This window comes from Glycine max, chromosome 1, assembly GCF_000004515.6.
Source record: "Glycine max cultivar Williams 82 chromosome 1, Glycine_max_v4.0, whole genome shotgun sequence".
In the NCBI taxonomy this organism is placed as follows: Eukaryota; Viridiplantae; Streptophyta; class Magnoliopsida; order Fabales; family Fabaceae; genus Glycine; species Glycine max.
In genome coordinates this window covers 52854607-52870389 of record NC_016088.4, presented here as the reverse complement: position 1 = coordinate 52870389, position 15783 = coordinate 52854607, and the positions used below count along the sequence as shown (strand labels likewise).

Sequence of the window (15783 nt, the reverse complement as noted above, 5' to 3'; positions counted from 1 at the left end):
AGCTATATTATCTATTAAAAGTGAAATGTTAGAATTGCTTGATTATAAAACTCTGATAAATGATTTTGCAGCTAAAAAAGCTAGAAGATTAATATAAAAATTAATATTTTATATAATATATTAAGTCTCTTTAAAATTCTTATAAAAAAAAGACCACTTTAATATTTTTGTCTTAGATTCCAAAATGCCTGTACACGGTCCTTGACTATTCCCATTAGACATGTACGTGAATCGGAGGTATAACATGGACATTTGAATTCCCTATAACTAAATTTCGTACTTATTTTTTTACTTCTTACTTTTAAAATTTATACTACTAATAATTAAAATACAATAATAGGAAAATAAACTATACTAATATTTTATTATCTAGTGTAAAGTTTTAAAACATTAATGATGATTTTAAATTCAAGTGGTTAGAAGCCTAGAAGAATATGAAGTATAGAAGAAACTAGATTGACAAAAAAATTGGAGTAGATCCTTCGTTACAGCTGGTAGGAATGATTATGAAGAAAGACAGGCACCCCACAACTTAAAATTTGATAACATGCTTTTCTGACTTCAGATATTCATATGGATCATATGGTTCTATTTTGTCAGATACATCATTAATTAATGGTTATTAATAATGTATCAAGAATTTATTGATTTACTGCACCCAACTTGTTTACTAAGTTATGAATTGAGATCGTATTTTGTTAGTAATAACTATTTTGAATAAATTTATTATTATTATTTTACTTTATTTATATCTTACAGAGCGAAAGTTGTATGTGCCCTTGATAAAGGGGTTGTATCAGTGTTTAATTAGCAAAGGAAATTTTAGCACAAGTGTTTTGTGAGTATGTTGTTGACCCCCAAAGAGGTGTAAATGGCCAATAATTGGCCATGCTCCTCCTGCTTGAGGTGCACTGCAGATCTTGTCATGGCCACTATGTGTTCTCTTTAAGCCTTAAATCAAGACACGTACTAACAGGGCCAAAATGTTGGAAATGAGAATTTGGAGTTGGAAAACATCCATGGCCATGACCCTATTGAGGACCTAATTAACCTAAATAATAGAAATTATTGTGCACTTATCATTTCTTTTCTTTTTGTATGGAATTGCCTTTTTCATGCATGGAGGCTTAACTGGTAGACTGTTTTATGGGTATTAAACTACAAAATAATAAATACAGCTATTAAAATTTTTTCTTTTACAAAAATTAAAAATTAATTTAATTAATAAAATAATAGTGATTAAAAAATATTTCATTATATTTAAGGAGTATTGAACTATTGATTAAAGAAAACAGGGTATTGATTGAATAATTAATTAAAAAATTGATTTAATTTAATATAAATTTTCAACAAAAATATGTCTTACTGATGAAGAAACATGTGATTACAAAAAAATATAAAAAGTATTTTAAATTAAAACACAAAGACAAAACTTTATTATATCATAATGAATTTGTCCATTTAACTCATTGGTCCATATATCATCTGTCTAGGGACTAGGGGAGATCACTTGAGGTTGGCTGGTCTAGTCAGGTTGCTTCATGTGAATTGGGGCAAAAACACCCAAAAGGGTCACTTTTACATTTTATTTACTAAATAGGGGCTGTTTTGTAATTATTTACCTGGGGGGTCTGTTTTTTTTATTACAAAGCGCCCCCAGGAAGGCGCTTCCATGGAACACGCGACACGTGACACAGCGCGGCGCACGAGGCAGCAGCAGGGTAGCGCCCCTGACGCGGGCACGTCTGGTAGCGCCCTGCCGCTGGGCGCGACTGGTAGTGCCCAGTGCGTGGGCGCGACTGGTAGTGCCCAGTGCGTGGGCGCGACTGGTAGTGCCCAGTGCGTGGTCTCGACTGGTAGTGCCTCTGACGCGGGCACGACCCAGGCGCCTATGTATTTTTTAAATATATTTTAATAAATTAAGCTGATTAACGATTAAATAATTTAAAAAAATATTTGACATGTACATAATAAATAAATAATTATCACTTAAGGTTTATAGAATACTTATGTCAACATTTAAAATTGATCACAAAAATTAAAATTGTTGATTTTTTAAAAGTAAAAAATAAAATATCTCCATTAAAAAATAATGGGACAAAAAGTACAAATATAAGAGAATAGAGGAACAAAAATTGTATTTTAACAAAATTAAACATTTAAATTAAAAAAAAAATACACGCCCTCCTTCCCAGTTCCGTTGAGTCTGGGAGAAAATGTATTTTTTTAGTGGGTCTAAATCTAAATTTTTTTTTTAATGTTAAGAGACGTTTAAACTCAATCAACGTACTGAATCAATGTTTTACTTATCAATTCAATGAGTCATCTGTTATATACTATAAAGTTCCAAAAGATCATAACTTTTTTTTTTTGAAGAAACAAAAGATCATAACCTGGAAATTTCATATTTTATAAAGTTATAAAATTCATATTATACCATAGAAAACTTAATTAAATGACAATTTAATTGAGTTTCGTCGTAAATTAGAAAACTTAATTAAATGACAAATATTTTTTAAAATTATTTAATCGTTAATCAGCTTAATTTATTAAAATATATTTAAAAAATACATAGTCGCCTGGGTCGCTACCCTGCTGCTGCCTCGTGCGCCACGCTGTGCCACGTGTCGCGTGCTCCATGGAAGCGTCTTCCTGAGGGGCGCTTTGTAATAAAAAAACAGACTCCCCAGATAAATAATTATAAAACAGCCCCTATTTGATAAATAAAATATAAAAGTGACTATTTTTGGTGTTTTTGCCTGTGAATTGGATCAAATGCAGGCTAGCCGATAATATTCCTAGTTTAATTCAAGCTGACAAAATGATTGACGTTATGTCAGCCCTTAGTTAACTTTAATATTATTAAAAATTTAATATATAAATTCTAAAAAATACATATGAACGGTGGTGGGATTTGTAAAGTAGATATTCTCCGGTTTTTTTAAACTGAGAGGATCTGTGTCCATATGATTTACACGTGTGCTTCAGTCTAGTTGAACCAACCATTTCGTAAATGTTTGCATCAGTATTGCCTTCTAGTGGTTGTAATAGAGGGTCACGTTTTTTAACAAGCAAATGTTAAATCAATCATAGTAAGAAAGATCATCCTCCCAATGCACGACAATGTGAAAAGGACAAAGGAGTATTCATGTTATCACCTATTTTCTTTTCTAAAACATCGACAACCGAGCTAGGGTTTAGATTGTGCAGATGATGAAGTAGATAAAAGTTAAAAATTATCTTAATTAAGGGGATAACATTGACGTCGAATGTAGTGATTTTGATGGCCTCGAAATGGTTGTTAAATATGGTACATTCAGTAACCAATCAGAGAATGCTTTAAATCTTGGGCTAATTGAAACTGATGCACTTTAGATTCCTATTTTTGAGTCAGCTTGTGATCCTCCACCCATATCTCATTATAGCAAACTAGTCCTTGCAGTGCTACGAACATGGCCTGGCAATGAGCTAGGTTTAATTTACCTTCCAATTTCATGATGTTTTCTGAAATTTGTTCACCTTGTAAGCAGACCAGTTTTCTTTGATGTTGAAACTGTGTTGTTAGCTAAGCACAATTCCAGTTGATGTCACCTAGTATCTTGAACCACTGCATACCCAAAATCACCCCAAAAATACTATTAGGCAAAACTAAAAAATCAGCTTGAAAAATATGATCACCAAACCACCATTCTGCCTGGGTACAACTTCTAGTAATAACCATTTGTTTATCAGATGCAACCATAACTGGAAAATTTTTTATGCTTTGAGACTTAAGTCCGAGTGATTTTACCCACTTGGCACTAATGAAGTTGTGTGTACTTCCAGTGTCCATTAAAAAAGGCACTAGTTGTTTCTTAATTAAGTCTGTCATCTGCAGGGTGTTCCCCTCATCTACACCTTGTAATGCATTAAGGGATATATGAACATCTACATCCCTAATTAAATTCAGACTTTGTTCTACTAATTCTGTTTCCTGCTCCCGTTCATATTTAGATGTAAATTCAGCAGTCATATTATCTTGTGCACTGAAAATAGCAGTTAGTTTACCCCATACTTTACATCGTTGCTTATGATCCCAATCCCATTTTACACCACAAAATCTACATAGTCCCTTTGCAATTCATTCACTAATTTGCTTCCTAGAGCTAAAATTTGTGGATGATACCTTAGAATCTGTTGGAAGTGTTGAAAATGTAGGATTCTGAGATTAATTTTGTTGTAAGGTGGTGATTGGATAACTTTTAGTTTGTGGACATGTAGAAGACCAAGATCTTGTATATCTTACTCGAGATTCGGAACTAACGGATTTTGCTGGTGAGAATTTCTTTGCCATTTCTTGAAGGACCTCTTCTTGTAATCTTGTAATTCGTATAGCTTCTTGAATTGTCTTTGGCCTATGTTAAACCAGAAAGAAAGAAACTTAATGCTAAGTCTTCTGTAATTAATACTCGAGCTAACAATGTGTCAAAGTTTTCCAAGTAATCGATCTAAGGGCCATCTTGCTTCAATCTTGCAATCTCTGCTATTGGATCATTGAATGCACCCGTGTTGAATCTGCTTCCAGCATCATGAATGATTTATTGCCAAGAATTCCTTTTGTTATTGCTGCTCTGCATGTAGTGCCTTTGCCACGCAAAGGCTTTACCATCCATCGATAGTAATAACAAACGTCTTCTTTGTTCTTTAGGGGTACCCTCCAATTCAAAAAAAAATTCTGCTTTTGCTTTCCAATCTCGAAAGTTGGAGCCATCAAAGGACGAAAATGGAGTCTGTGCTCTATCAGCTATTGAAAGAATCGTTTCCGGCGTTTCACTGTGATGATCTTCATTGTTCGTGATTTTCTTGCCGGCGTTCATCGCTGCGATTGCTGTTGTGAGGCTTTCGATCGATATCTGCACTGTTTCCAACGTTTTCTGCATTGATTCTTAATGATCAGAGAGATTCTTTTCATAGAATTCCATGCGAGTCTCGAGTTCCTTCGTGGTCACCATCATCACCGAGCTAATCTGATACCAATTGTAACAATTGGGAATAAATTTACCCAATTGAACCCTCACTCACTCTCTACCCTCAAGGTACAAGAGGAACGATTCAGAACTTTATTCATAAATGAATAAGAATGTACATAAGAGTGTTTATTTATACCCTCTTAATCCAGATTTTCCTCCAATTACTACTACTCCTGTTTTAAGCAACATATCCCTTACTTTTTTCTTTTGTTTTTGACAGCTAATAACTAATTATCTTCTTAAAATAAAATGACAACTAATTTGCTAATCAAGCCTCTAATTTCACTTATTACATATCATCAAGTTTTTTACTAGACTATTTAAATCTTCTCAAAATCTGGTATATTCATATGAATTCTTTGGATTTCATGAACAAGATCCTGGTAAAAAAATTTCTTAAGAGACAAACATAAATTGGCTACAGATAAGTTAAATTGACAAATAGTGTGTTTGGATTAGTTTCATAGTGAGACTAGGCTTGATCCAGTGGGTTGACTCGGTTAACCTGTAAATCAGTCATGAGAGCAATTGGAATTGCTTGTTGAAACGGATCTGCATGTCACTCGGTATATCTCGATTGACTCAAATGATTTTTCAGAAAGCGGGTGACCCAATAAACCGGCCGAGTCTCTTTCCTATGTTGCTATACATGACCTATTTTTCTCTCCTACCAGTCTTCTTTAATTTCATTATGCTTTTAAATTTAAATTTGGCCAATTTTAGTCAACAGTCCCTCTCATTTATTTAAGTCACTTAACGAAAATATAAAAAAAATCATCCCTTGGCTGGAGCTAGACTAAACCTTTAACCTTGAAAAATATAGGTACCATTATACCACTAAGCTATCACAACTATTTGATAAATAAAAGCGGGAATCAATATATATATATATCCTATATGTATAATTTTATTATTATTATTATTATTATTACATTGAACCTTGTTAGTCAACTAACGACTCATTGGGTCCCCTCCTAACCCAATGACTCAATACTTTGATCAAGTCGATGACTGATTTAAATGTGATAACTATGAGTGTAACAGCAGCGCAACCCCGTTGAACATTTATTACATGATGGAAGGCCCCGATTTGAGGCTTCCCCTAATTTTGAGGAAAAAAACTAGCATAATATATAATTTTAGTTCTCATAAAGCTTTGTATCTAAACGTGGAGTTAGGAGAACTTCAAGTGGAGTAGCTTTTAAATTTGTGAGTCCAATGCTCTCTGTCATGTCCACAGCTTGATTTGAAGGAGAAGCAACATTGAAAGAGTGTAAGAGTCTAGCCAAGACCATGTGCACGACACGCAGAGCCAGTGAGGAACCGGGGCATACTCTCCTTCCAGAACCAAAAGGGATGAGCTCATAGTTCTGACCCTTTACATCTACATCTTTGTGGCTTGTTAAGAACCTTTCAGGCTTGAAATCATGAGGATCAGGCCATACACAACCATCTCTATGGATCTTCCAAGTATTCACGATTAAATGCGTGCCGGCTGGAATGTGATAGCCACATGAAAATGTGCACTCTTCCATGGCTGCACGAAGGGTGATTACAGGACTTGGTGGATACAGGCGCATAGTTTCCTTCACGATGGCTTGGAGGTACGCTAACTTCTTTATGTCAGATTCTTCCACCTTCCTGTCCTTCCCAATTTGAGTGTCCAATTCATCTTGAGCTTTTTTAAGTTCAATTTCATTGTTTAGTAGCAGAGATAGCGCCCATGTTAGAGCCACCATGATGCTGTCTCCTCCTGCCAAAATCAGATTCTACAAAAAAAGTATACCAGTTCATGGTTCATGGTTGAATTCAAAGTTAGATATCAATATCTACCAAAAAGTATTGGTACTTTCTAACTTGTTTTTTGTGTTCTAAACCAAAGATGGATGTTGTATTGAATCACATTTGGCTGAAGATTTAAACAGACAAATCAAATTACGCTCAGAATATATTATAATCTATACATCAATTTTATCGATCTCAATGTCATGTACTTGTATTGGATTAATTCCTTTTGAATTTATTATATATAATAAGATGGACATACTTACCAGGCAAGTAGCCTTGATGATGGTGTCTGAATCATAACCAGAAACCTTAAGATCCTGCAGAACATTCAGCATAACACCCATGACATCCTGTTCTTCCTTTCCATTTGTACTCGTAGCTCTTTTTCTTTTGTGTTCCTCCAGCCACCCTGCAACCAAAGTGTCTATTTCACTAGCTGTTTTCTTCATAGCCTTTTTGTATCCATTGTTGTCTATCCACCCCAGAAACGGAATTGCATCAGATAACACAAACACCCCAAACAATCTCATAAAGTCCCTCATAGTTTTCTTATACCTTCTGGCTTCACCTTCTGCATAATCATCACCAGCCCCATAATATGGCTTCCCTCCCACCATTCTCAGAATAATATTATGCGTCAAATCACCAAACCACTGCTTCATATCTACCAAAACCCCTCCCTTTGGACAACCTTCTCTTGACCATAACTTGTAAGCCTTTGTTGTTGCAGCTTCTAACTCAGATGTTCTTATGTCCTTGAGAAGTTCAAGCCTTTGGTTAGAGAGAAGTTCAATAGTGGCAAATTTCCTCATCTCACGCCAGTACGGTCCATGAGGCGCGAAGCCAAACATTGCAGAGTTGTAGGTCATTAGCTTTGAGGCTGCAACACAGGGCCTCGTGGAGAATGCTTTGTCATGGACAGTGAAACACTCTTCGGCCATCTCCCAGCTACTCAACACCAGAACTTTGTATGAACCAAGTTTTATCGTGAAAATTGGCCCATGTTTGTCAGCCATCGTCCCTAGTGTTTTGTGTGTAAGTTGATGAGCCCCGAAGAGGTGCAAATGACCAACAATAGGCCATGCTCCTCCTGCTTGTGGCGCAGTGCAGATCTTTGCATTAGGACCATGTGTTTTCTTTAACTTATAAAGCAAGGCACCTACTAACAAGGCAAGAATGCCTGAAACGAGTGTTTGGAGCTGGAAAACATCCATGACCATGACCATGTTGAGTGCTCCCAAGAGTAGGCCACCCCAAATTTGTTTTATATCGGTTTTCCTTGTTCTTAGCTTAGCATACAGTGCACCCTATTTGTCTTTTGACTTATAGATGGACCAGATTCATGAAAATCAAATGTTTCAGATTTTATTATTTGTGCATGATTCATGTAAAGTCTGCTCAATTGAATAGACTTTAACAATTAAAAATGGGTCGGTCCAGATGTCTGCTTAGTTGCAGAATTGGAAAATTTTCACAATAATTTGTTTGATCTTGAATTTACTATAAAGTATTAATTTCATGACCTATCTAGTTTTTGTCACGAGTGATTTTTTTGTTATTCAATTGGTACTATACTATGAAAGTATGCAAGCAACTCAACTTCTGATAAGATCCCTTAGCAAAAATTGACCCGAATCTTTAATTGTTCAAATCGTCTAACTGATTCATAGGAACTCGGTGAGAAACATTATAGTTAGTTCTGCATATATGCAAGTGTAAGTGCAGAATATGAATAAACATTTGATTGGATATTTTCTTATGTAAGTATTCATTCACCTGGTTCTATTTCATTTTCTTTCTATTGTTTTTTTGGTCATTGAAAGATTACTTTGTCTTTTTCTCTCATTTGAGAAGATAAGTTTGCCTGACTTTCTGCAATTAAAAGTGCCACTAAGCGTAGGCCACCTTTGAGAAAGTAACATTAGAATATTCATTGCAGATTAAGATGATTCTTATCGTAATTAAATATTTCTTAGCTAAATGGACCGACACTATACGCAGTATTTGAACCATTTTTCAAAAAGGTCGATTGGGCTTCATATAGCGACTTGATGAAATTATATCACGAATATGTTATTATTTATTATTATCCTCTACAATAAATACTTCTACTAGAGTTGAATAAAATAATTATGAATAATAACATTCTCCTTAAATATTTAATGCAATTACAAACTCAATCCTTAAACTTGATATTATAATAATCTCACATCAATTCAAATACTTGTTCAATAATGTTGATATCTAATTTAATTTCTTGGTAATACCATCTTTCTCTCTTTCTAGTACCTATTTCTTTCCCTCACACAAACACAACCGCTAATATATTTGATTTTGAATTCGTCAATTTCATCTCTAAAGTATCACCTTCTTCCTTAAATAATCTCTAACAAACAATACAATTGCCTTGGGAAATTAGAAATCATTCTAAATAGTAGTAGTTCCTAAAGTATTAAAATGATTCTTCAAATTAGTCTCCAGATATTAGTAAAATATATCAACATGAAAATTAAATTGATAGATATGGGCTATTAAGGTGGCTTCTAAGGTGGGAGACTACACCAAATTACAAATATGATCTATAAGATATAAACTTTTTTTTAGATACGTGTGAAATTATCATAGATGTCCACACCGAAATAAATTTAAAAAATATTAAAATATATCAATCCCTTACACAGTTACATTGGAATAAATTAGTTTTCTACGTGTGTCTTTTTTATCTCTAATAAACTATTTTCTCATCACAAAAAATGTAGAATTATTTCCTTTTTCTGTTCAGAAAAAACTTACGATATTGCTAATAAATTACGTTTATTTTAAATTCTTTGGAATTTTTTTATTTATTCAGCAAAAAAAATCCCAATAATTTAAAATAAACGTAAAACTAGTTTTTCCTTTTAGATAGAGCAAACAGATATCCCTTTGCATTTACCATTGGCTTCCAATCTGGAAAAAATTAAGCTCTTTGTCTCACATACCAAATCACTTTCCTCAACAGAAAGATTTCTTCTAAAGTATGCGCTGTCAGAGTTAAGCAGTAAACAATTGCGCTGGAGTAATTAAAAAGAAAAAAAATAGTCCCCTTTTCCTACGTCCGATGGAGAGCGCTCGGTGGAGTGGAATCTACCGAGTCCCCTCTTCCGGCACATGATGGTGAAGGGTCGCTGCATGTTGATGTTGTGCGCAGGAAAACCGAACCGTCGTGTTGCCGCAAGCGACACACACATGGGTTGTCTATGATAGCAGCAGTGTTGCCGCTAATAGGAAGTGCTTCCCCTTGGAATCCAGTGGTGTATTCTATGTTTTTTTTTTCTTAAAATATATTCCAGTGTAGGCATGCCTACAATAATCCCACACGTATCTAAAAAAAAACTTTATATTTCAAACAGAAGATATGAGGAGTATTATTTCAAAAAGAAAATTCAAAAGAAAAATACTTAAATCATAATTTAATTAATTCGATGATTTTATTGATCTATTTAATCATAATTTTTTATATATATTATAATTTTTTATTTTTTGAAACGGTACGAGAATAAAAAAATTTATACATTACTAGGGGATTTATTATTTATCTCTATTCCAAATGAATCGTTGCAATTGATGTTTGATCCTAGGGAATAAATATTTGAAAAGTAGATTTTTATGATTCAATAAAGAATTAAACCTATTTAAATATTTATGTTATTTTATATTTCCTTGAACGAAACATTCAATCTATAAGATATTTCAAAAAAGGATTGATATTTTTATGAAACTTGGATCAAATCAATAAACACAAAGGGGGTGCAGAAGACTTATATATAAATTTCTAAAAAAAAAATATCCTTTATCCTCCACTCTCTTGTTCTATTTTTATCTAATTTTTTTATTTCTTATTATTTATATAGAATGATTGGATGTAGTTTTCTATATCCAGAAAAATAAATGAATTTTTTTTATCAATCTTCAAAACAAAATAAAAAAATGTATAGAGATAAAAAATAGAATGAAGTAATTGGACTTATAAATAGATAAATAGATTACCCATATTGAGGTTTTTTTTTTGCTTCTTATTGTTTTTTTTATTTTATTATCATTTATTTTTAATACCCACTTGCTCTTAATTATTTTCAGTTACTAATCCTAGTTATTTGATATATATATATATATATATATATATATATATATATATATTTTGCTTTATTCTCCCACCCTAGAAGCCACGTTGGTTTCACTTCAACAATTATCAAACATGCTTTCTACTATGGTCAAACATGAGTCAAATCTTAATGGAGATGTTTGGAAAAAATGGTGGAAACGTGAGTTTTAAGAGTCAAGTGAGTAGGGACTGAAGCTAATCTGGGTAGCTTTTGGATCTGTGGATGAAGCTAATGGCATTGACAAGAACTATCTTCCACGTTCGTTCTCATGCAACTCAACAAACATGACAAGAAAATTGGCCACTTCACATGATTAGTATTAGGGAAAGGATTTAACTAACATGATAGTAATTCAAATTATAACAAGGCATCTCGATGTACTATAATTAAAAGAGAAACACGCATAATACTACTCCATTTTTTTTATAAAAAAACACTTATTAACATTACTATGATAAAAAAAAAAAGGTTTTTATACCAAATTATACCAATTCCAGTTGGTAATTAAAAGAGAAAGCACATATTACCGTTACTATGACAAAAAAGGCTTTCATGCCAAATTACCAACTCCAGTTATCCCAATACGTAAAGTTTTTTTTTTTTGGAAAGTAAGCACATGTATCCCAGGTTAGACTAAGAAAAACAAAAATAAAAATCTCATGGTTTTTTTAGCCTGGACCTAAGTCTTCCTGCAATACTGTCTGAGCTAGGTTTGGAGGAAGAAGCAAGTGGCTTCTTGGTATCTGAACACTCATTTTTTTCAAGCTGAAGAGGTTTCGGGGTATCTGAGCACTCAACTTTTTCAACCTGACTTTGCTCATCAGAGAAGAGCAATCTCTTTGCTGAAACCTCAGCACCATCACCTTCAGTTTCAGCTAGAGGCTTCAATGATTCCAGATGATTCTCGTTGACCTCAAGAGACTTGTCCACATCAGAGAAGGGTAGCGACCTTTTTGCTGAAACTGGGTCGGAAGCATCTGCATTTTTCTTCTCATCTATTTCTGAGCGCCGGGTTTGAATAAGGTAGTGTGCAACTGATTTGTAACCCAATGCTGATATCTAAAATAAGGAGACATTTGAGCTTAGCTTCAATTCAATCTCAGAAACAACTTCCATGGTAAACCCAATTTTGGTCAAGAATTAGGAGTAACCTTTTTATATAGAGGGCCAGTTGGGGCCCATCCTTTTGCTTGACGACATAAGCTACAGTTGCAAATTCCACGACAGACAGGGCATAGCCAAGTTGGATTCTGTAAGGCTTCGAGTACATGCTCCCCATATCTACAAAAGCAGGATAATGGAAACAAAGCACTGGGGTCAGAGCATCATGGGAAATCATAAATTACAAGGGTAGGTTCTTGTTCAAATTAAAACAAGCAATACCAATGGATTACCAGGAATGTTTTTTAAATATTAAGTGTAATAATATACTGAATTTACATGATAAATAAGTGCATATCATATTGACTGATAAATGATTCCAGACCAAATATTGAAAGCATAATTTAGGAATTTCTTGGATATGTTTCTGGGCCTTGGCATAACCATGTAGCATCAATTCTGAATGTTTCAGGTGTGTATGCACATGTGAGATTAGCCTTTGATAATATCTTGAATCATTAACAGATATCATAACTGAAGCTATATGTTTCAATGAAAACAATTTATCAATTATTTGTCAAATGTGTTATACGGTAGCTTAGTTAACAAAATGATCAACCATAAACATCAGAAGCTTCAAACTATCCTGAAGATAATATAAATAGCAATGATAGGCCAAAATCTGATTTAGACAGTTAGAATTCTATATCAAGAAGTTACTAAGTAGTCATTTTCATATTAATTTTGGAATATGCAGATATTTGTTATGAAATGACAGTTATAATGATATGAGTTGTGTTACAGACTTGTAAAAGGGAATTAAGGTGTCAGTTTGTTATTCCCTGTATTTAGGAGGAGGAAACCCTATGTTTCTACTCAAACTTGACCTAATTTCTATCTTTATTCAAAGAGTTTAATAGGTATGCACTGTCAGTGTAAAATTTTTTACACTATTAACTAATCATAAATCATCCAATATTTCTTTACTCAACCATTCAACACTATCCTTATTTGTTTACAAGTATCCTACCATATAAGCACAATGAGGAGACTGCATCATCTCTTGCCATAGATGTTAGAGGAGAGAAACATGTTTTAGAAGGCATACCTCATATACAAGCAATCTCCACAAAACTGTCCCTGGACCATGTTGCACTGGCTACAACATGTCCGATAACCAAGAGTTTTTTGCCTATAAAACATTATTTTCATCCAATGAGAAAGATTGTTGAGAAAAGAAAATCAACAAAATCATAAAAGACTGATAGATCATAAAATTAAATTCATCACATAAATGAGGCCGCGGTAAAAAAATGGTTATTTGCGAAGATTATAAAAAAGAAAAAAGCCAAAGTTTATCAAAAGTATATCAAACTCAATTAGGTGCGCAGAGTGTGTGTGTGTGTGTTTTCTGGCATGCAGTAAGTAAAGAAACGTGCTCTTACTGTTGAAAGTACCACAATCATACACAAGTGCGCAATATACGTAAGTGGTATTTTATTCTAACACAAAAAGGGTGCGCATGTTACCCGTAAAGCATGTCTCGAAAATGGTATTCAAACATTTTAAACAAATACTAAACACAAGTTCATGGCAGACAGCCAATATACCTTCACCAACCACTCATTAACAATTGAAAATGCTACTAATTTACTTTCTACACCATGGCTACTGCTAGTGATATAGTGATTTCTTTAAGAAAAAATGTGAACTAATAATAAAGAGTGTATTAGAGGGTGTGATAATTTTGATTTCACATAGCAGAGTGAGAGAGAGGGAGGGTAACCTGCACTGGTGGCAAGTTTTGCCAAGGACGGAGTCATAAATACGTTTGCCATCTTTGCCAACGCCATCGACGAAGAGCGTCCAGGGCTTGTCGGTGTTTCCCAAAAGCTTCTCGTGTTCTTCAGTGTACACCTCGGGCTTGGCACCTTCTTCTATCACCACCCTTCCATTTTCTTTGAACTCGGCTTTCTTTAGGGGAACTTCGGAGTAACTAACAGGAGTCACATTCTGCAATCTGGAAAACAAGATTCGGATTTTTAGGGCAAATATAAAAATAAAATTTTGCATGATGATAGATGTGAATAGAACCTGGAAGAGCGGCGAACGGGGGCGGAGGGGTTAGGAAGAGAAGGAGGGGTTCTGAGTTTGTGGGAGGAATAGGATCTTTTGTTGTTGTTGTTGAGCTTGAGAGTGAGGGAAAGGTCGAAAATTCCCAGCTTTCCCATTCTCTCGCGGTTTTCGCGGATTCTCTGCTCTCTCGACAGCTCGTACTCGGACATCTTGTGTTCGTGAGGTGTGTCGTTGTTGGGCATTGCATCGGACTCTGACGATCGGTTTCGCTTTCTGAGTGCGGGCATGGCTGGCTGACTAAGGTTTGAAATTCAACGGTCTATTTGTGAGGAGAGAGGGAAGGAGGGAATCCCTAATAAATCCAAAAATGATAAAATGCTGCTCTCTCCCCCATCACATCCCCTTAAATTTCTCTTACTTAACCCCAAGTGGTTAAGGAATTAAAATAAAATTATACAGCTTTTTTTATCATTAAAATTATATAAATTTTTAATAGTACTAATACACCCTTACCAAAAAAATTTAATTAAAATATTTTACATGTTTATTCGTCGACTATTATTTTCAATAAAAAAAAATATGATATTACTTGAAAACTTTGCTATAAAACAAGTTAGTATATAGATGACTTTTTCAAACAATCTAATATGGACTCAATTTTTTAGTCGTGTGTATGAAAAAATCTTTATTTAAAAAGGTAAAATCAATGTTATTCAATTCAGATGAACTCAATCAGGGGATTGAGTCAATTAGCCATTGGTTAATTTAGTAAATCATTAGCTAATCCATATATCTTTTATCTATATTAAAAAAATCTAAATAATTTTATAACTTGTAAACTTATACTAATAAAATAATTTAATAAAATTCAACATATTTAAAAGCATAATTTTAAATTTGTTTAAAAATTGAGTAGCATATTTTATCAAAATATAACATACACTAACAAATATAATCTAATATATATATATATATAAAAGCAAATTCAATGAAGATAATAAAATTTTACAAAATTTATTTTATCTAAAACAATACAATTTTTTCATTCATCCTTGTATTGCTGTAATAAAAAAGTCATTTCCAAACGAGCAAGTCTATTAGATGAGATATGATAAATATAAGTTTTTATTCATAAATAACAATATAAGTCAAGAGAAAAAAGTCAAATTAGAAGTGACAATAATTTTATCATCTTAAATCCCAAGATGCATGACCAACATGATCAATCAAGTTGTCGGGTCAACGATTCAACCTTTAAATGCAGTGAGTCAAACTAGCTCGCATTGGGTATGTTGCATGTTTGATCCATTTAGTGGCTCGAACAAGTTAGATGGTCAGGTCTCTTGATCATTGCGTCGATCCAAGCACGACTCGCGTTTGATAATATTGTGTAAAATTTACTTCAATAATCTTTGCATCTCAAAAGTTAATCTCATGACTTCTAGTTATGATGATACCTTGCATTTATGGAGGAAAAAAAAAAACAAATTAGACTTGTGTTTCTTAAAGTGAAATAAATATATACATTTTTAATCATTACTATATTAAATTAATTATTTAAAAATTTAAAAGTTAATTAAACATTAACCTTCTAATTGAAAAATATATAAAAAACAAAAACAAAATTGTTAAAAAATATAAACATATATATATATATATATATA

General features: G+C 33.4%; 2 protein-coding genes across 2 annotated transcripts; both read right to left on the bottom strand.

Annotated features, from left to right (window-relative positions):
* Positions 1-5890: 5890 nt before the first annotated feature.
* Positions 5891-8278, bottom strand: LOC106794123 (cytochrome P450 CYP82D47). Its single transcript, XM_006573552.4, has 2 exons — positions 7061-8278; positions 5891-6778 (listed from the first exon to the last, which is right to left on the bottom strand). The coding sequence occupies exons 1-2, from the start codon at positions 8021-8023 to the stop codon at positions 6149-6151; spliced, it is 1593 nt and encodes a 530-aa protein (XP_006573615.1). The 5' UTR covers positions 8024-8278; the 3' UTR covers positions 5891-6148.
* A 3075-nt stretch (positions 8279-11353) lies between these two features.
* On the bottom strand, positions 11354-14571 carry LOC100791534 (cell division cycle-associated 7-like protein). The gene is made up of 5 exons (XM_003516543.5): positions 14138-14571; positions 13830-14063; positions 13152-13235; positions 12094-12223; positions 11354-12001 (listed from the first exon to the last, which is right to left on the bottom strand). The coding sequence occupies exons 1-5, from the start codon at positions 14404-14406 to the stop codon at positions 11600-11602; spliced, it is 1119 nt and encodes a 372-aa protein (XP_003516591.1). The 5' UTR covers positions 14407-14571; the 3' UTR covers positions 11354-11599.
* Between the last annotated feature and the right edge of the window lie 1212 nt (positions 14572-15783).